Source organism: Macrotis lagotis, chromosome 1, assembly GCF_037893015.1.
Source record: "Macrotis lagotis isolate mMagLag1 chromosome 1, bilby.v1.9.chrom.fasta, whole genome shotgun sequence".
In the NCBI taxonomy this organism is placed as follows: Eukaryota; Metazoa; Chordata; class Mammalia; order Peramelemorphia; family Peramelidae; genus Macrotis; species Macrotis lagotis.
The window spans coordinates 2,694,100-2,716,200 of record NC_133658.1 but is presented as its reverse complement, the minus strand read 5'-3'; the positions used below and the strand labels follow the sequence as shown (position 1 = coordinate 2,716,200).

General features: G+C 44.4%; 1 protein-coding gene across 2 annotated transcripts in view; it reads right to left on the bottom strand.

Moving 5' to 3' along the window:
• The window catches only part of LDAH (lipid droplet associated hydrolase), a 60,180-nt gene extending 39,237 nt beyond the window's left edge, over positions 1-20,943 (bottom strand). The window contains exons 1-4 of one of the 2 annotated variants that reach the window (XM_074194872.1): positions 20,870-20,897; positions 16,025-16,150; positions 8,569-8,724; positions 3,025-3,171 (exon numbers count right to left, since the gene is read on the bottom strand). In XM_074194872.1, coding sequence (XP_074050973.1) covers positions 3,025-3,171; positions 8,569-8,722 — 301 coding nt within the window. In that variant the 5' untranslated portion in view covers positions 8,723-8,724; positions 16,025-16,150; positions 20,870-20,897. Of the gene's footprint in view, positions 1-3,024; positions 3,172-8,568; positions 8,725-16,024; positions 16,151-20,869 lie in introns of both variants that reach the window. The other variant, XM_074194862.1, reaches the window with a different exon arrangement.
• Positions 20,944-22,101: the final 1,158 nt, after the last annotated feature.

The following is a 22,101-nucleotide window of genomic DNA, read 5'->3' as shown; positions in this document are numbered from 1 at the left end:
TAAAATCAAAGTTTTTGCTATAAAAAACCCAATGCAATCAAAATTAAAAGGAGAAAATTGAGGAAATAATTTTGCAGCAAATATCTCTGGTAAAGTTTCATTTTTTCAAATATAAAGGGAACTGAGTCAATTTTCTCAGATATATATATATATATATATATATATATATATATATATATATATATATATATATATATAGAGAGAGAGAGAGAGAGAGAGAGAGAGAGAGAGAGAACACAGGTATTCAAGTGATAAATGGTTACAGGATATGAATAGGCAGTTTTCAGACAAAAAAAATCAAAGCTATGTTTAGTTATATGACAAAAATGCTCTGAGACATTACTGATTAGAGAAACACAAATTAAAACAACTCTGAGATTTCATCTCAGATTCATCAGGTTGGCTAATGTGACAAAAAAGGAAAAGACAAATGTTGGAGTAAATGTGGGAAAACTGGGAGCTGGTGGAGTTGTGAATTGATCCAATTATTCTGGAGAACAATTTGGAAAGGGTTACTGAACATACCTTTTGATCTGGCAATATCACTACTAAGTAGGTATCCTAAAGAGATCATAAAAAAAGGAAAATGAACCTATTTGTACAAAGTATTTATAATAGCTCTTTTTTTGTGGTGGCTAAGAATTGGAAATTAAGGAGATGCCAGGAAATTAGGGTATGGCTGAGTAAGCTGTGATGGAATATTGTGATACTATAAGAAATGATAAGCATGATCGTTTCAGGAAAACCTGGAAAAGACTTAGATGAACTAATGCAAAGTAAAGTGAGAAGAATCAGGAGATCATTAAACAGAGCAACTTGGTTGCTCTGATCAAGACAATGATCTAAGATAACTCCAAGGACTCATGATGAAAAATGCTATTCACTTCCAGAAAGAGAACTGATAGACTTTGAGAGCTGACTGAAACAGACTTTTTTAAACTTTGTTTCTTCCTTATCTATCTTTCTATCTATCTATCTGTGTAGCATGACTAATATGGAAATAGTCTGAATGATCTCAATATATAAAATGGACATCATATTGTGAGTGGGGGAGAGATGGAAGGGGAAAAAGAATTTGGAACACAAATTTTTTTTTAATTTTTATTTAAGGCAATGGGATTAAGTGACTTGCCCAAGGTCACACAGCTAGGCAATTCTTAAGTGCCTGAGGCCACATTTGAACTCAGGTCCTCCTGACTCCAGGGCTGGTGCTCTATCCACTATGCCCCCTAGCTGCCCCCCATTTTTTTAAATACATGTTAAAAATAAATTCATTTACAAGTTTTTAAAAATTTGTCATATTAACCAAACTTTGTTACATTAGCTGGGTAAGAGTCAAAATCTCCTCTGTGTATTATCTTTCTCATGAGAATGGGAGCTCCAAGCAAGCATGGGGGTGACTCTGTTTCTAGATTTGTATTTCCAGAGCTTAGTTCTTAGGGAATACTTTTTCACATTCGTTTGCCCATAATGAGAGAACTACATCCACCTGAGTATCTGAGCTACCATAAAAAATGCCCCTAGAAATATTTTTGTGCCTAAAGATTCTTTCCCTTATTGAATCTAATGGTGGCTTCCATGACATTAACCTGGGTGACTATTGGGGCAGGTGCCAACTACTTTTGCACAATAGTTCCATTTACAGCAGATTGGGATCAGATGAAACTTTATCCTTACTCCCCCCCCCCCCCCAAACACGTTACTGTTGTCAGTTTCTATTTCTTTTCTTGAAAACTGTCTTATCTACCCTCTTGGATATCAGGTCTTAAGAGAAATTTGTTACCTCTTCCTCTTCTCATTCTCTTTCATTGCTGGGGTCCAATAGTACATAACCAAACCTGCCTGGGTTTGACCTCCTACAGCCCCAGGGGTTAAAGCTCCTTCCTCCATTCTCCTTATGATAAAGCACCTCCTTCAGCTTGGCCTAGCTTTCCTCCCTCGCCCATGCCTTTCTTGTCTCCCCAGAGACTGTGAGCTTCTCTGGGAAAGAGGACTCTGTGGTTCTTCCATAACACCTTGCTGCTTCACCCATATTCTGGCATGTAGGAGGTACTTTGTAAGAATGGACTGGCTCAAAAATTGGAAATGAAGTGAATGTCCTTCAATTGGGGAATGGCTTAGCAAACTGTGCTATATGTATGTCATGGAACACTATGGTTCTATTAGAAACCAGGAGGGATGGGAATTCAGGGAAGCCTGGAAAGATTTGCATGAACTGATGCTGAGTGAGATGAGCAGAACCAGAAGAACATTGTATATCCTAACAGCAACATGGGGGTGATGATCAACCCTGATGGACTTGCTCATCCCTTAAATGCAACAACCAGGGACAATTTTGGGCTATCTGCAATGGAGAACACCATCTGTATCCTGAGAAAGAATTATGAACTTTGAATAAAGACCAAAGACTATTACTGTCAAATTAGAAAAAAAAAAACCCATTATCGTATGCAATTTTACTATCTCATACTTTGTTTTTCTTCCTTAAGGATATGATTTCTCTGTCAACACATTCAACTGAGATCAATGTATAACATGGAACCAATGTAAACACTAACAGACTGCCTTCTGTGGGGGGTGGGGGGAGGGAAGCAAGAATGGGGGGAAAATTTTAAAACTCAAAATAAATAAAATCTTTCTTTTAAAACAAGGTGAAAATAAAAAGTTCATATGCAAAAGAAAAAAAAAAAGAATGGACTGGCTCATTAATAGATAAAGAAGCTCACTATCCATAAAGGAACAACTCAACCATACTCACCAGGTGGGGTGGGGGTAGGGGGGTCAGTGACCCTTCAAGCCTCTGAGCCCAGTTCCTGTTCAAGGAAATCCTGTTGGATTCCATACTAAGAGCAAGGTCTCCTGTCCTCCCAACTGTGCCCATATGAATGAAGTGACAATCTCAAGGCAGTGGCAACAAGTGGCCCAAAGCTCCCTGATGGCACCTCCTTCAGCAGGAGTCAGAGAAGGTCCCTCACCACAGACAACAGTAATTACACCTGGTCTAATATGCACATTTCCCCTTACCTTTGAGGCTTTCCTCCTCCATCTTGAAACCACTGGGGGCTGCAACATGGCCAGCATGGTTGATGACCCACACAGGGTACTGTTTCTTCAGGTTAAGGTACAAAGCCTTTGCAAAGTCTGAGTAGAAGGCAGGAAGCCCTGGGTTACCTACAAAAATAAAGGCACAGTCATGAATGTTGCTGGAGGACCCACCAGCAGTGACAGAATCGACTCAGGGGAAGGAAGGATTGACCAGCCTGTGTGGCCTTGATACCTTCCTGGAGAGCAGTTTAACAAGGGCTAGGTCATAAAAATGCAGACATAATACAAATATCAGGAGAAAAAGAAATCTGGTCCTAATACATTTTGTGAAGGTCAAGCCCTCCCTGCCCTGTTCCTAGAATCCCTCTCTGGGCCCCCACAATGACTTGGTCAAATCCTGCCTTCTCTCAAGCAGAAGATCTTGCCCCTTTTCTTGAGAAAACAGAGGCCCAGCATCCTGGGCTTCCCTTAGCCCTTCCTTTCTGTCTCCAAAGATCTAGACAGCTCTCTCCTCCACAAAGCCTTCAAGTCAGTCTCTTCCTGTCTTTATTTTTAAGTTTTTTCTTATTCTATACTTGACTGCATCAAACTCCATCATTACCATAGAGAGAGAGGAGGGGTGTACATAGATCCATAAATCTATCATACAGAGCTTTCATTCTTTAAAAATAATATCATAACTTCAATGCTACTTTCAAAGCTGCTTGTCTTTGTCCCTTTCTGTTCCCTTCCTGTGCATTCAAAAATTGCCATAATGACTTTTTCCTTTTTTCATCTTGACCACTATCTACTCACCTACCCCAAATGTCCCCATTAAAAAAAGACTCACTTCTCACATATGAAGACAGTTAAACAACCAACTGCATTCATTAGCTGGGTCTCTAGCCATGCCTAGCATCATCAGTCATTCCCTGTCTCTGTGGAGAGGGGGGGTGTCCCAGGCAGCCACAGACCCTTGGAGACAGTAGTTGGTGGTCATTCCATGCCCCAAGCTTCCAGGTGACCCACAGTTGTGTGTGTTTTTAAGGGAAGTGCAGTCATTAGATACATTGTTCTCTTGGTTCTGCTCCCTGAGTTCTGCATCTCTTCTTAAAGATGTTCCCAGATTTCTTGGACAGGACTCTTCCAGTATTTCCTAAGTTTTAACAACATTCCACTGTATTCATCACCAGTCTTGTGTTCAGTTATTTTCCAAGTGATACTTCCTGGGTTTCTAGTACTTTGCTACAAGAAGTCTTGCTATGTGGGGCAGCAAGGTGGTGTAGTAGATAGAGCACCAGCCCTGGAGTCAGGAGGACCTGAGTTCAAATCTGGCGTCAGACACCTAATAATTATCTAGCTGTGGGACCTTGGGCAAGCCACTTAACCTCATTTTGCCTTAAAATAAAAAAAAAGAAGTCTTGCTATATTTTGTACATATGGATTCTTTTCCTCTATGCTTGAGATATATGCTTAAGAGAAGTATCACTGGACCAAAGATTTTATAGTTTAGTAATTTTGAGGCTTTCCAAACTGGTTCTATAAATTCACAGCTCCAACAAAAAGAGGATTAGAGTACCCATCCTCCCACAGCCCCTCAAAGAATGCTATTTCCTCTTTTATCACCCTTGCCAATCTCATGGTTAGAAGCTAGAATCTCCAAATTGCTTTATTAACAATCTGGAACACTGATTCATCTGGTTATGAATAGCCTGGATTTCTTCCTTTGATCATTTATCTATTGGGGAATGGTTTTTGTTCTTATAAATTTGAATCACTTCCTTATGATGCAGGGGAACTATGGGCACAAAGAACTATTAGAAACAAATTTTTGTAATCTTTTCTATACTGTTAAAGTGTTCCTTTATTTGGCTTTTGTGAACCCCATTTAAGGCCACGGATACCCCCTATGTCCTTGTGAATTCTAAGCCACTATGAAAGACCTTGGCCAAACATTCATCCATGGGGTAACTCACCATACACCTATAGATGTTTTCTGAAACCAGTTGGAAGCCTCTCTAAAACCAGAGGCTAACCACTCCCCAAACACTGCCCCTTCCACCCATCCCAGAGGGGCATTTAAGGAGAGGCTGGTATGTCTCTCTCAGGCCTTTCTTATGCCACATAGCCTGGCATACACTACTGCACACTACTCTCCACATGGCTTTTAAAGAATTTTTAACCCTCTATAAGATGCTTAACTAGCTTTCTTGATGATTTTTCTATTATTTGTCTGTAATTTTCTGAACAAATTTGTTTCAAGCTAGTAACCACTTTCATTTCTGAGAACTCCATGTTGCTGATGGAGGAACTGTGCTTTGACACTGCTAGTGATTTAAAGAAGAAAGCCACTCCATGCCCAAGTGTCTGCTCTCAAGATCCTGAGTCTGAGCTCTTCCAGAGTTCCCAAGTGTGCTTCAATGGAAGTAAGATGTCTCTGAGCCTCTATTTCTACTGAATCCCTTCTATATCTTGAATATGAGATCTCAGGGGAGGAATTAGCTGCAAAGACTTTCCCCAAGTTAAACATTTTCTTTCTAATTTCAACTTTATGGATTTTGTTTATGCAGAAGTTTTCACTGTCACATCATCACAAGTCTCCATTTTATCTTCTGTGATTGCTTCTATCCATTGATCGTAACTTCTCCTTGGATCCACACTTGCAAAAGCTGCCTCTTTCCCTACTCTTCTTTATTACATGATGTGACCTTGTACGTCCCCTTCTTGTGGTCAATGGGATGAGAGGTCTCTGCACCTCATTCTTATTGGCTTGTTTTCTAGTTTTCCAAGTAATTTGGGTGGAACGGTGATTCCTTGCCCCAGGAATTTGGGTTTTCCCATTTAGCAAACCCTATGCTATTTTGTTTTTGCCCTTCCTGTCCTTATCTCTATTGCCAGTGGCCAATGGACATGCCTCAGCCTGGACCATGTGGCTCCACTCTTCACTCCCAACTTTTCTAGTCCTCAGCAGCAGCCTAACCCTGGAGAGAGCTCCAAGCAGCAGCCCCTTCTGCTAACTGATGAGTCTCTGCCCCTGATCACAATTTCCTATGGAATCCTCACGTAAGGCTCTGTCCCCCACTCTCTGGACTCCTTCAGCTCCTCATCAGCAGAGTTACCTTCAGGTGGTGAGCCCCTTTCCCCACTTTGTTGTTTTGCTTTCATTAAAATGTCGGCTCATTGAGGGTAGAAATTGTCTTTCTTGCTTGTCTTTTAATCCTGGGCTCTTAGGACAGAGCCGATCTTTAATACATACACTAGTTAGCAAACCCAGGTTGACATCTTTCACAGAGGCCCACCGGTTTAGGGGGTGAGCCTCTCTGATCTGCATTCCTCTAACAGACCTTCCACCCTCTGCCCCTACAGGCAGCCAGTCTCTATTCCACAGTCCGTTGGTCACACAGACAGTGCCCAGATTGTTATCCTGGCAGTGACCTGCTCCAGAAACCCCAGAGCCCCCCAACTGACTAGTCTGATTCCATTTTCTCCCCTTCCTCCATTTCACAGTTGAGTCAGACTGGCCTTTCCTTAGGGTCCTTGAGGTGGTCCACCTCCGGATCCTGCAGAGGCTCTCCTTCATGTACTCCTCAGCCTTGCCTCTGGGGATTTGCTAAGCTCCTCAAAAAGTCTATCCACCCTGCTGGTGCCTCTACTTTCTCTTTTTTCTATTCCTTTACCATCTGGCTTCTAATTTCAGCATTCTATCCAAACTGATCTCCCCAAAGTTACCAGGATCTTTTAGCAGCCAGATTCCAAGACCTTTCCATAATCCCTCATTCTGCTTGTGACATTATCGATCCCTCTTCCCTCTCTGTCTGCTCCTCTGTCTCCTTTGCCGGATCTTTATTTTTTTTTAATAAAAAACTTTTTTTTTTAAGGTTTTTCGCAAGGCAATGGGGCTAAGTGGCTTGCCCAAGGTCACACAGCTAGGTAATTATTAAGTGTCTGACACGGATTTGAACTCAGGTATTCCTGACTCCAGGGCCGGTGCTCTATCCACTGTGCCACCTAGCTGCCCCTTTTGCCAAATCTTTAGCCAGGTCAAGTCTGCTAACCATAGGTTCAGTCCTGGGACCTCTTCTCCCTCTAGACTACTTCCCATGAGGATCTTATCAACTCCCTTAGATTTAATAATCATCTCTAAGTTGAAGATTCTCAAATTTTTTCCATCCCAAACTCTCTGCTGACCTTCAAACCTGCATTTCCACCTGCCTTTTAGATGTCTCAAACTGAATGTTCAGTAAACATCTTAAACTCAATATGTTCAAAATGAAACTCATTTACTTTCCCCTAGACCTCCTCCTCCACCTTGTCTATTCCTGTAGAGGCCACCACTATTCTCCCAGGGCCCTAGGCTCACAATCTAGGAGTCATCCTGGACTGCTCACTCTCTCTCAGCCCCCTCCCCATATCCAATATGGTTGCTTTTGCTTTTATGTCTGCATTTCTCTCCAATATGGTCCCTCTCCTCTGACCCTGTCCCCACTCTAGTACAGATCCCTGTCACCTCCCACCTGGACAATCGTTTCACCCCTACATTTAAGAAACTCCATTGACTCCCTTATCACCCCACAAGAGTAACTACAGAATGATCTGTTTGGCTTTTAAAGTCCCACCCATCCTACCTCTCCATTTCTCATATCTTATTGTTTGACACACTCTTCCATCTGGTGACTCTAGCCTCCTGGTTGTCCCACAAACTAAGACTCTCCATCTCTGGATTCTGGGCAGTCCCCCCTCTTCTCCACTGACCATTGACCTCTCTGGTTTCCTCTGAATCCCAACTAAAATCCCACCTCCTATAGGAAGTCTGCCCCAGTCCCTCTTCATTCTATTGTTCCCCTTCTCTTATTTCCCATTTTATCCCTCATTAGACTTTGAGCTTCCTGAGGGGAGGGACTGTCTTCTCCTTCTTTTTTGTATCCCCAATGCTTAGCACAGGACTGGTACACTGCAGAGGCTAATCAATGTTGACTGACAATAATGTAAAAGGAAGGAATAAGATGGACATTGCAGAATGACAATGACAAGCTTTCCCTGGAGAAGTAGGGGAATATGGGTGCAGTATGTGCACACACTATCAGAAGAAGTTGAGGTGTGAGTTAGTTTTACCGAAGTCTTTCCCTTCCCATCTATTCTCCAATCCTTTCCAGTTTTTGGAGAAATGAAGTGATGGAAAAATCAAAGTTAACAAAGCTTAAAAAGTTTTAAATTAATTTGAGAAAAACTTTAAACTATCATCATATTCAGAACCTAGGGATGGATGTACAAAGAAAGTCTCCAGCCTCTAAACTGATAGCTGACAATCTAGAACTGGTGATTTGCCACCTCTGCTTCCTTGACTCAAAATCAATCTTAATAAGCATTGAAGTTTAAAAGAATCATAAAAATCTTCTTTTGAGATGAAAACAGGATAGGAATTACTGCTATTGGATATTACTCATTTTTCTGCAGAAGAGGGGAAAAAAACAGTTCTTTTTGCTGTTTGGAAGTCTTTGGGTTCCTTATTCAGAAATTTGCATTTCTCTAACCCCAAATGCTTACCTGGAACAATGAGGAAAAGCAGCTGAGGGCTGTTGTGATCTTTGATGTTGAAGAGGTCGGACCAGGGCCCGCATTTCACGACATGGGTCACAATTCCACCACAGACCAGAAACTCATTATGCAGAGGGACATCATCCTTCATCGTCTCAACCATTTCTAATTAGGAAAAACAAGAATGAAAAGATTATGGAAAAAGAATGAGCTGGACTCTAAGAGCAGGCTGTAAGACTTGGGCAATCAATATGGTCCAGGCAAGAGAAGCCTTTCCAGCTATCCTGACAGAATTTCATGAAAACACCGGACCACAAGAATGACAAGACCCAAGCTCAAGAGAAAGAAAATCACTGGCAGACTCCATCAGTGAAAGGAGGAGCAGCAGAAGGAAAAGGAGCAAATTCAGATGGTGTTTCCTCCCTCGCCCAGTTCAAGGGGCATCATGGTCAACTGGTTTGAAGAGGGTGAACACAGAAGGCAAATGAGTCAGAGAAATGAGAGGATGCTGTGCATTTGACCACCTGCCCCCCCAAATGCAGACTCTTGTCTACTCATGCTGTGAGACCCTGAAAGTGCTGAGGGCCTTCTTCTACCTCTCCTGCCACACAAAGACACCAATGGAGAATGGGGCCTGTCACTATCCTCCTTCCCTTCCTCTCACTGAATTCCATGATTCTAATCTTATTCTCAACACATCCTCTTCTTGGTGGTCCAACTGGCCATGCTGAAGAGCAGATGTGACCCCATCACCCCCTTATCAGCCACCTGCAGACACTTCCTTCTCTGGTTCCCTGGAAGCTCCTCTGAGGGTGTGTGTGGGGGTCTCATTTGTCTTTATGAGGATCCCCAGCACATAGCCTTGAAGGCAGTACACATTTAATAAAGGTTTCATTCATTTATTCATTTCCATCCTTAACTGTCCTTTGATTTTTTTTCAATTAATGTTCTGAGAAGCTTTCTTTCCGTTGATTTTATCCTCTACTGCTTCTAACTTTGGCCTGACACAAATAGTGATTGATCCATGGAAGAAGACTATACAATTCACAACTACCCCTCAACATTCTTCATTGTGTTTTACGAACACAACTATAATTTAACCCAGTCTTGTCTTTGGCGGTCTGGGATCTATAATGGTCAAACGTCTGAAAGAAATGACAACTGTCTATACTGATTCGTCTCTGTTATCCATTTATTTTTTGAGGATCAGTATTCATCTAAATAACACAAATTCACATGAAACACTTTGCACATCTGTTATCTCAATTGTTCCTACTGAACAGATGAGTAGATTGAGGCTGAAAAGTTTAATGACCTGGCTAGAATTACACAACTGGTGAGCAGCTTTGGCCTTAGGATGCCCTAACTCCAGGCTGAACATTGATCGGCTTCAGACTACAGACTCAAAGTCTTTTTCTCGAAATTATTTTTGCTTCTTTTTTAAAAAAATACAAATCCTAATCATAGTTTGAATGATGGTCCGAGTGTAAAAGAAAGCTGATTCAAAGATAACTCTCATATCAACAAGTCTTTTCTTATATGCTGAAATATATGTGTAAACAGACAGTAAAAGTGCAAAGGCACGTTGAGATTTGGAAAAATCTGCATCAAATTTCTCTAATTTAGACCACACATTTATAAACAAGCGCTACTCTCCCATGGACTAAATAAAAAGTTCTCAAAAACCCTACCAGCTATTAATAAATTGTATTTCAAATCACATTTGATAAGAGAAATACATTTCCTTCCCCTCAAAAACAACTAAACTACTGAAGCTTCACATCACACTGCAAAGACAGCAAAAGATGGAACTGGGTCATGTGGGAAGGGTGAAGGGAATAATACCCACTGGACCCTCCCAGAAAAGGATTTAGAATGAGGAGGGGAAAAAAGGGCTAAAATGCTCATCCCCTTTGACCCAGAAATCACAGTATGAGTCATATACAACAAGGAAGTTTGTGAAGCAAAGACCTGAGCACAGGGAAGGCAGGGGACTGTAACTGCATCTTCCCAGAAGTCCAGGAAGCAGTACTAAGAGCCTGGTCATGCTGCTGAACCACTGACTGAAGCTAAGGGGGAATGCCCCCAGCAATCAATGTCAGGTCTTAACTGGGGTCCATGGGAATGGGGTTGGATAGCAGTAGAAAAAGATCTGAGGTTTCAGTAGACTTCCAGCCCAGAGCAGGTCAATTGTACATGGGCTGCTCAAAAGACTCAGAGACCTTGGGTAGATCTGTTCTAAGCATCAAGCTTAGGAGAGTTTTTACATTTTTAAATACAATAAAACTTTTATGTTAAAATATAAAAACCACTGGGAGAAGGGCACTGTAAACCTGAACTAAGTCCTCCAGCTCTGGTTCAACAGACTGGAAGAAGACTTGGTGGTCTTTGTACTGAAGAGTATACTCTGCAAGACATCTCATGGAGCAGGACATGAGCTTTCATGTGTCCCCAAAGGGAAGAACACAGAGGCCAGATTAGGCTTCCCTAAAGCTCCTGTTCTGGAAATCAAACTACTCCAACATGGAAGGGGATGTAGTCACTAGTGAGAGAAATGATTATCAATAAACACCAACTTGGGGAAATTCTGAGATCTCCCCCTTTATAAATTCCTCATTTCAAGACATTCAGTTTTTTTTCTTTTTTTTCCTTTAAATTTCATTTTATTTAATCCAGTTCAGTAGAGAATTAATATTTCCCACCAACTTGGGTGCACATTCACAGGCTTCACAATTTTTTGTTTCGGTGTTGTCTCTGTAGGAGCCTTAGCAGAACTGTGTTCTTTGCTTGCTTCCTTGGCAACTCTGATGGCTTGTTTTCATCAAGCCTTTCAAACTTCAGATGTCTTCCTCTTGGCCATTATATTGGCAGGAGAAGCTCCAGTGATGGTCCTCTGGAGTTTAACAGTCTGGCATGTTTTCTTTTAAATCTCTTCAGGCTTCTTGTGCTTTCTTCTATACAGCAGAGTCCAACTGGGGTTTTTAATTGGAAAAGTTTCCCATCTGTGTGGCATGGTACCTCCCATTGTTATAAATCAATCTTTAAAAGAAAAGCAAAGACTCCAGGGTGGGTGAAGTAACCTAAAAATTTAATAGTCTTTTTTTTTTTATTGTTTTAGGTTTTTGCAAGACAAATGGGGTTAAGTGGCTTGCCCAAGGCCACACAGCTAGGTAATTATTAAGTGTCTGAGACCGGATTTGAACCCAGGTACTCCTGACCCCAGGGCCAGTGCTTTATCCACTACACCACCTAAAGTCTTGCAGAAAGAGTGTGCATCATCAAAGACAGAAGTCAAAAGCAAGCAACTTTTATCTCTGCCCCACAAAATGCCAGCTCTTTCCTTCATGGGCAGGGATTACGTAGCTCACTATTCCCTGGTCTACCTCTTGGATGTTATCCCCTAATGTTTCCCCACCCTGGTCACCCATCCCATGACCATTATAAGGAGCTTAAGTCCTCCTGGGGTGGAGAAGTAAATATATAAAAATTTATTAAGCATGTGCAGAATAATGTAACTGCTATTCCATCATTAATCTTCTTAACTTCTTAGAACATTCTACCAGGATGTTGGCTACCTCCTTTGTTTCACTAACTAACTAACCGAGTCCTTCATGCTTTTATGGGGACACAGAAATTTCATTTTTTCACCATAACTTGGGTAGATCTTGTACCCCTGGGAAGCTTCACAGATCGAGCTTCATGGCTGAGAGCAGCAGGAAGATGATGGAAGAGGAAAGTTCAATTTTCTTTTTCTTTTTTTGCTAGACAATGGGGTTAAGTGGCTTGCCCAAGGCTACACAGCTGAAAGTTCAATTTTCTTGAAGGACTTTACTGATAATGAGATTGCCCAGACTTTGCTAGATCTTGGTCAGACCCACCCAACCTTGCAAGAAATTGAGCTTGGGGAAGTTCAATGAGTTCTCTCAAGCTTGGGTGGAGACAGATCCTTTTATCTAGAGAGGATGATTGTGCGTAGTCCAAAAACTGTCCAATTACTACTCCTTACAATTTAGAGGGGCAATACACATAGAAAGACTGAGCAATACAATTTCCCAGTCCAAGACAACTTATTAGATCTCTGGGAAAGGTCTGTTTCACTGGGATTGGGGGCTGGAAAGAGCCATAGTGCAGCTAGGCAGGCGCAAACCAGCTCCAGTCTTCCAGGAACAGCCCATAGGGCACCTGGGTCCCTGGGGGCATCTAGGTCTTTTATGTTAAAATATAAAAACCACTGGGAGAAGGGCACTCCAGGCAGAGAGGGCAGTTTCCAGATCTCTCGGCCCAGGGTTTGCCAGGGATAGCTTGAAGGGGCAGTGAGAGAACTCTGCCACACCAGTGCCAGCCTCCCAGCAGCCCAGTGATGGGACCCTACAGAGCCACCTAGCACTTCTGGAGTGCCCAGCCCACAGACAGTAAGGGGGGTTGGGGGAGACTGCAGAGTTCTCTCTGCTATACCTGGGGCAGGACTCTGCTGTTTACCCACACTCAGGTCCAGGTTGTATTTTGGGCTCCCATACTACCATAGGCAAGCAGGAACCCTCCCCACAGTTCCAGGGCAGAAGGGAGGGCTTGTGGTCACCCACAGATCAGAGCACAGGTCAGGAGAGCCATCAGAGTCTGGAGGAACTAAGGACCCTGAGGAATGTCCCCCCAAAACCCTCAAAGCTTTGGAAGTGTGATAAATCAGTCATAGGCTGAGGAAATGAGCAAACAACAGAAAAAAAGGAAGAACCTGACCACAGAAAATTACTTTGGTCCCATGAAGGGTCAAAGCACATACTCAGAAGATGCCAAAGTTGAAGCTTCTGTATCCAAAGCCTCCAAGAGAAATAGGAAATGGGCTCAGGCTATGGACAAGCTCAGAAAAGAGTTTGAAAAACAAGTAAGGGAGGTAGAGAAAAATGGAAATGAGAGTGATGCAGGTAAATCATGAAAACCAAGCTAGCAACTTGGTGAAAGAATTACAAAAAATACTGAAGGAAATCATTTTAAAAACCAGTTTGGGCCAAGTGGAAAAGCAACACAAAAGGCAAACAAGGAGAAGAATGTCTTAAAAAAAACAGAATTGGTCATCTGGAAAAGGAGATAAAAAAGCTCTCTGAAGAAAATAACTCCTTCAAATGTAGAATGGTGCTGATGATTTTGTGAAAAATCAAGAAACAATAAGACAATACTAAAAGAACAAAAAATTAGAAGAAAATGTGAAATATCTCATTGGAAAAACAACTGATCTAGAAAAAAGATCCAGGAGAGATAATTTAAAAATTACTTGCTAAAAAAAATTATTGGCTACTTGAAAGTCATGATCAGGAAAAAGAGCCTGGCTTCATTTTTCAAGAAATAATGCAGCAAAACTGCCCTGAGATCCTAGAAGCAGAGGGTAAAATAGAAATTGAGGGAATCCACCAAGCACCTCCTGAAAGAGATCTGTCCCCCCCAAAAAAACCCCCAAATCCCAGGAATATTATAGCCAAACTCCAGAACTCCCAAGTCAAAGAGAAAATACTACAAGCTGCCAGAAACAAAAAATTCAACTACTGTGGCTCTAAAGTCAGGATTACACAGGATTTGGCAGCATCTACATTAAAGGCTCGTAGGGCTTAGAATATGATATTCTGGAAGGCAAAAGATCTTGGTTTACAACTGAGAATCAACTCCCCAGCAAAAATGAACATCCTCTTTCAGGAGAAGAGATGGACTTTCAATGAAACAGGACTTTCAAACTTTCCTATTGAAACAACCAGAGCTGAACAGAAAGTTTGATCTTCAAGTACAGGATTCGGGGGAACCATAGAGGAGGTGAATGAGAAGACCTAACTCTGAGGAATTTAATGATATCAAAGTGTATGTATTCCTGCATGGGAAGAAGATACTGATAACTCATATGAACCTTCTCAATCATAAGAGCAGTTAGAAGGAGCATATGTAGACAAGGCATAGGGAAGAGTTGCATATGATAGTGTAACAGAGTTAAAGAATGGAGTCAATGGGTGATAAAGGAAAGTACTAGGAGGAACAGAAAGGAGGGGTAGAATGGGCTAAGATATTTCACATAAAAGAGTCAAGAAAAGGCTTTTGCAATGGTGTAGAAGCGGGGAAGACGAGGGGGAATAAGTAAGCTTTTTCTCATCAGAAATGACTCAGAAAGGAAATAACATACACACTCAATAGGGATTAGAAATCAATCTCACCCTAGAGAAAAATGAAAGGAAAGGGATGGGATAAGGGGGATGGGGGAGTAGGTGACAAAAGAGAGGGAAGATCGTGGGAGAGGGTAGTTAGAAACAATACACTTCTGAGCAGGGAGAGAATGAATGGAAAGAGGGAATAGAATAAATGAGAGTGGGTAGGAATAGATTGAAGGGAAATACAGCTATAACAGCAACTGTGGGAAAAAAGATCTTAGCAACTTCTTTGGTGGACTTATGATAAAGAAGGCAACTCATCCCAGAGGATCTGAACACAGACTCAAATTTTCCCTCTTTTATTTCATTTTTCTTAAAGTTTCTCTATCTTTTTTGGGGGGAGTGGGGGTTTATGTTTACTTTCACAAGATTATTGTAATAATGCAAAATAAATAAAACATAAAAAAAAGAAATTGCTTTATATACTCCCCATTGTCCAAATCCCATCAAAATGTAGTTTGAGAGATAAGCATTGATTAAGCTCTTACTGTTAAAGAAAGCCAACTGCCCTTAAGGTGCTCACCATGGAATGAGACAGGGACTTGGTGATGTTCGTGTGATGAAGCAGAGAAACCTCCTGCTAGTAGGGACCCTCCTGACCCAGAGAAGCTAAGAGGAGTTCTTGTCCTAGGGGGCGGGGGACGGGACACACACATCCTGTGATTTTTCACAACCTGATGCTTTCAACGTAAGGTTACTTTTCCCTTTCAGTCTTTACATTTATTCATTCTTTTGTATACCTGTCCCATTCAATCTCATTAAAAGACACGTTAAATGTATACCTTGACTTTCTAAGCATCAAAGACCTCTACGTAATCTTTATCTTAATAACTAATAAATGCAGAGCTTTGTCAACAAATGATCACAAACTCCTGTCCCTCTGACTATATGCTGGACTCCAGGAGGAGTCTCTGATGCAGAACAGGGTTAAAGCTCCACAACAGCATCATTTTTCATCAGTAGCTCTGCACAGACAGCCCTATGCACAATGATTGCACAAGACCTTAAAAATAAAGGAAACATCAACAAATTCATAAGTCCAGAATAAACACAAGTGAAGAAAAACAGAAAATAAAGGAAGGGACAATACAGAACACAAAAGAATCCCTAAATTAATTAATAAATAAAACAAAGAGTTGATTCGTTAAAAATAGACAAATCCCTACTAATTCTATCAAGTATAAAAATAAAACCAAATCATATCAAAAATGAAAAAGAAATCAGCATACTAACCTAAAGTCACATGGGGCAGAAGCAACAAAGCAGCAGAGTACACTTACCCAAATTCTTCCACACAGATCTAGCAAAAAGGACCAGGAAGAATTTGAATTTGGCGATCCAAGAGAAGAGAATGACAGCAAGTCCTTTCTCCAGGCCAGGTCTAAGCTAGGATTCAAGACTGAGGTCTGTGGAGACAAGATATACTCCGTCCAGAACACATCAGGGTGAGAGGAGGTCCCCATTCCTCCTGGGGCACCTAGCAGCGCTGTCACCAATTACCCAATTCTGGGTCACAGATCCAGGGCAGATGGGAAGGGGGGGAGGTGGGGCACTGAGGGTAAGGAGCAATCTCTGGCCTCAGATATTCTTCCAAGAGTAGAAAGTTCAGAAGGGGTAGAGCAGGGTCTCAGTTCTAACCTGCTGACTCAGCAGAGCCTCCCAGGTAGCTGGGAGGAACCCTGGCCAGCAGCATCTACTGCTGCTCGGCCCCAGAGCTCAGACTAGGGAAATGCGAGTCAATGTTAACCTTAATCAGCCCATTCAAAACTGGCAGGACTTGGGTGATCCTGAAGTAGCACAATGCTCAGCTTCCAAGAAAGCGACGATCAGACTAGATCCTCAGAAGGGCCCAGAGCCTGATCCTAAAATAAACTCAGAAAACTGGAAGAATAAGCCAATCAAAAAAGAATCTCACCACAAAGAGCTATGATGAAAGGCATGCTGAAGATACAAACTCTGAAGAAGGCAATGACTCCTAAACCACCTACAGGCAACACCTCCAAGGAAAAACAAAACAAAACTTGGACACAAATTCAACTAGAATTTCTAGAAGAGATTAAGTTGTTTTCTTTTTAGGTTTTTTTGCAAGGCAATGGGGTTAAGTGGCTTGGCCAAGTGCCTCACAGCTAGGTAATTATTAAGTGTCTGAGGCCAGATTTGAACCCAGGTACTCCTGACTCCAGGGCTGGTGCTCTATCCACTGCACCACCTAGCATTGAAGAATTCTTTTATAATTGACTGAGAGCATAGCAGACACTGACTGGTTCTGGAACCCTGAGCATTTCCCTTCACCCCGTCTTTCTCAGTTTCTTCATCTGTAAAATAAGCTAAAGAAAGAATGGCCAACCCCTCCAGAGTCTTGTCAAGAAAACCCAGATGAGTCATGAAGAGTTGGACAGTACTGCACAACAACTTAGCACCGCCACTGCCTGGTCTACTAAACATTTACTGAGTTGACTATTTTGTTTTTGGTATTTTTTGGCTTTTGCAAGATAATGGGATTAAGTGATTTGTCCAAGGTCACACAGCTAGATAATTACTGAGGCCACATTTGAACTCGGGTCCTCCTGACTTCAGGATAGGTGCTCTATCCACCTAGCTGCCCCTCCCTGAACTGACTTATTTGAATGAATCCTTTCTCCACCACCACCATGCCACCCAAGGCATCACTTGCCCAGGTAACTAGCAAGCCCCAAGGGGTCCTCCTGTCACACCCATCCCCTGGTGACTCTGTTCTGGTCTCCGTAAGGCCTCCAGAGGAGGATGGATGGCCGCTTCTCAGGCAGAGTAGAGCTGGCCTCATTGGATCTGTCCTCAGAGCCCACAGGGTGGGGGTTTGCCACCTTCACTTCTGGGGGCCCAGCAGTGCTGCCTGTAAACTTTGACCTTCTGGGCCTGGGAACCTGAATTCATCAAGGGAAGCTGAAAACTCTTATCTCTCCTTATCTACCTTGGGCTTCCCCAGTGAATCATTTGTGCAGTTGTTTCAGGGTAAGGGTTACTCTCCTTGGCAGAGAGAAGGAAACAAGGTCAGGGTTGAGAAGTTTGGCCTTCTCTCTGCTGTCAGTTTGTTGTTGGGTTTTTGAGAAGATCATCTTGTGCTTCAGTGAATCACTTTTCCAGCCCAACTCAGCCTAGGGGGAAGGTTTATCAATTTTGGCATTGGAGTCAAGTCAACAATTGCTTCCCATGTGTGTAGAAACAGAACAAAGGCTGCCTGGGGTGATGCAAGAGGTGCCCCCGGCCCATCCTTGTGCTAGGATTAGAGGGATGGGCCCCCTCTGGTGCTCACTACTCAGTGGCGTACTGAGGAGGGAACTTCTGTCCAGGGGTGGCAGTCTGGGGCAGGGTCCGAGGCGGCTGTGGACTGAGTGACAAGGAAGGAGAGAAACAAGCTGCAGCTGGCTGGCTGAACCTGGAGCAGAAGAGGTCTCTGATCTATCACCCAGGCCAGCCTGAAGCCCAGCTTGATCTTGCCAGGGCAGAAACACCAGACCAATTTGGGAGACAGAGAGCTGTGGTTCTAGAACCTTGACCCTGTGGAGTTTCCCAGTTGGCTACCTGGAAACAATGACCAAAAGGGAAAAAAGTCAAGACATCGCCTTTCAAGATAAAAGAAAACCATGCAGATTTCCTAGAACCAGAAGGCCACGTGACTCCCAGGCACATCACGGCCAAATCCAGAGCCTCCAGGCTAGAGGAAAACACTGCCAGCATCAAGAAAGAGGCAGAATCCTACTGGCCTTAGCAGCTACCTTCATCAAGGAAAGGGAGGCTGGGGTAGGACAAGACAGAAGGCAAAAAAACCTGTATAGAAATACACACACACACACACACACACACATCTATATGAATGGACCCCAACTTGTTTATCCAGCAAAAATGAGTGTAATCCCATGGGGTTGGGGGGTAATGGACTCTTAATGAAGTGGAGGATTTCCAAGAATTCCTGATGAAGGCAGCTGAGAAATGTTTATGTGGAAAAAGATATGACAAGAGAAACAAAAAATGTAAATAGGAGCAAGGAATTAAAAGGAACCAAAGAAACCAAGATAACCAGTTTCCATTGTACAATGGAGAGATGCCCATGCATCCCCTAAGAGTTCTATCATCACAGTCATAGACAGAGTCTAGTAAGACAGAGGGTCTGGAAGTGGTTTTTTTAATTGTTTGGATAGGATCTTGAAAAAGAAGGAAAGAGTATACTGTGGGAGAGGGAACATTATGTAAAATAATAGGGATGCCTAAGCAGAAGGATACTAAAACAAGGAGGAAGAGGTAGGGGGGGAGTAGGAAACAATTGGAACTTTCCTCATCATAACTGGCACTACGTGGTGCAATGGATAGAGCATTGTCCAGGGAGTTGGAAAGACCTGAGTTCAAGTCCAGCCTCAGACACTAGGCACTGACTAGCTGTGCAACCTTGAGTAAGTCACTTAAGTCTGATTTCCCTCACATCTGGGGCATGTCTAGTGCTCCTGATTCCTATCTGGTCCCTGGACCTAGGTGGCTCTGGAGGAGAAAATGAGGCTAGTGATGTAGCACAGCCACCCCCACCCCCCTACTCAAATGCAATTCATGTGCTTGTCCTGGAATCACCTCCCCAATGTCTTGGGCAACCACAAGAACTAAGGCCAAACACCACTATCATCAACATCAACAACTGACTAAAGGAGGGGAAAAACACACATGTGCAGAGATACAGGTTACTGAAGCAGGAAACAGAAAGAGAAGGCGTAAGTCAGCAGGACCAACACTAATGAAGCAGGGCGGATACTGAAGAGGATGGAAAAAGAACGTTTCAGGGGCTAGAGGAGGAGCAGCTCACACAGGACGGCACAGGAGAGGAGCACGTTGCTCTCCATAAACCAAGAACACCAACGACTGAGTAAATAAAAACTCTCCTCTCTATAAAAGCTGCTGGGAATTCAGTCAGACAGAAAAATGGGGTAATCCCGCTATGTTATCAAAAAACTCAGACCCCTTAGAGCTTATTGCCCCCAACCCACAATGATGCACTCCCAAATGGAGATCTCCCCACATCCCAAAGGAGAGGACATAACTGCTGCATAACTGGTGAGACAGAAGCTCTCACCTCAACAAGAAATGGATGATCAAAGGAGATAACAGAAGCATTTGTAGAAGGAAAAATGTGGTTGGATTTAGAAAGAAGTAAATATTTCCAATACAATAATTTAGTAAACATTGAATACAGCATTTCTCTGATAAAGGGTTATCTCCAAGATCTGTCAATACCTGACTTAAATATGAGATCTGTTCTCCAGGAGGTGGGGAGGGATCCATAGTGACTTATCAGAAACCACGTGGAAAACCCAAAGCAGGCAAGAATAGGCAGACACAGGTTGACCACAAATGGGAGCTTCCACCCCATACTTTGGAGCTTGGCAAAAGTGACAGAAGAGGAAAACACAAGCCCCCTGGAACGAGAGGGGACGCGTGGACTCACTTAAGGCAGAGCCGGGAGCTATGCCCACGGGCCCTGGGCACGGCCTGGCTACCTGGCACCCCTCCGAGGGCCCAAAAGAATGAGGAACCCCGCAGTGACCCATGGGCGATGGTATCGTGAGCCGCCCTCCTCCCGTGTGGCCAGGCGAGCTGTGCCAATGAGGCTGGGGGGTGGGGGGCTCCTGCACCCCAGACCCGAGGGGGCCTCCAAGGGGGTCGTGTTGGGAGAAAGGGCCCCACGGGGTCAGGGGCAGGAGGCCGCGGCCGGCGGGCACTCGGGGAGGGCGGCTGTGTGCAATGGGGGGTCGGGGGTCGGGGAGGGGGCGCGGGTCGGGGGTCGGGGAGGGGGCGCGGGGTCGGGGGTCGGGGAGGGGGCGCGCCACAAGGCAGGGCCACGGGCGATGGAGGGCGGGACAGAGGGGCCGAGGGGGAGCGGGCGCGCCGGCCCCGGGGCGTCGTGCCCAGGGGCAGCGGAGGGGCCCACCCGGGGCCGCAAGGGCAGCACCGCCGTGCCCGGGCCGGGCGGGCACGGGAGCCAAAGGGCCTCCTCTGGGCCCCGAGAGCCCGGCGCAGGCTGAGGGGCCTCAGCGGCCCCGGGGCCCCGAGTTCGAGTCCGGCCTGGCCGCGCGGCGCCCCCGCCCCGCCCCCTCCCGGCTCACCTGGGCCCCGGCCCCTCCGCCTCCGCCGCCGCGGCGATTCCCGCCCAGAGCGAGGCCGCGCGGCCACGCCCCCTACGTCAGCACGCCGGCACGCGCCGCACGCCCGGGGGGGGGGCGCCGGCAGTGCGCAGGCGCCGCCAGCTCTCCGCCGCCCCGCCCCGCCCCCGGGCCCCTCCGCTTCCTCCCTCCCGAGGCCGCGGGCTTCCGGCGGGCGCCGGCGCTGCCGGGGCGGTGACGTCAGCCCCACGTGCCTCGCTCCGGGCCGCCCCGTGCGCGCCGGCTCCGGGCACCGACGCCCCAGCCGGGCTCAGAGGCGGCACAGGTACAGGTACAGGGTGCTGCCAGCCGCCCACGGTGCCACTCCAGCGCCCCCCGTGCCCGGACGGTGGGGAGGACCTTGACGCGCTGCCAGCAGCCCCCAGCCAGTTCAGCCACACGAACAAGAAAGAAGTTCAAAACCACACTAGGATTTCAGACAAATGAGAGACGACGGGCATTTGGTGATTACTCCATGGAAGGAGGAAGCAGCATATACATTTTTTCTCCCAAAGGTTAAGGGACTTGCCCATGACCACAGTTAGATTTGAACTCAGATCCTCCTGACTCCAAGCTGGGGCTCCATCTATTCCACCACCTAGCGACCCCATACATATACTTCTTGGGGTTTTTTCGGTAAGGTTTGCTTTTTTTTGGCAAGGCGGTGGGGCTAAGTGACTTGCCCAAGGCCACACGGCTAGGTCATTCTGAAGTGTCTGAGGCTGGATTTGAACTCAGGTCCTCCTGACTCCAGGGCCGGTGTTCTGTCCACTACCCCACCTAGCCGCCCCATACATATACTTCTTAACTGAGCTTCTTATCTTTACAGAAATTGATCATGTTTGGTTACATAAAATCTCAAATTAAGAAAAGAAAGATTTTATTCATCTTTTATCATCCATAATGCAATAAAAATTACATTACATAAGGGCTAAGTATTACGTATCAATTGGAGACCATCTGGATCTTAAAGATTTAATAGGTCATTAGAGAGGTGGAACCTAAAGCACGGAATAGCTGGAAGAAGTACAGCAGGGCTCCTCCCAGCACAAATTCTCCACAAAGATCTAGAAAATACTCAAATTTGAGTCCTGATTGGGAAATCCAAGGGAAAAACAATCAGTGATAAGTATTTACAATCCAGGTAAATCTAGGGAGATAAAAAAATGTAGACACTGGAGTCTAGCTCTGGCCAG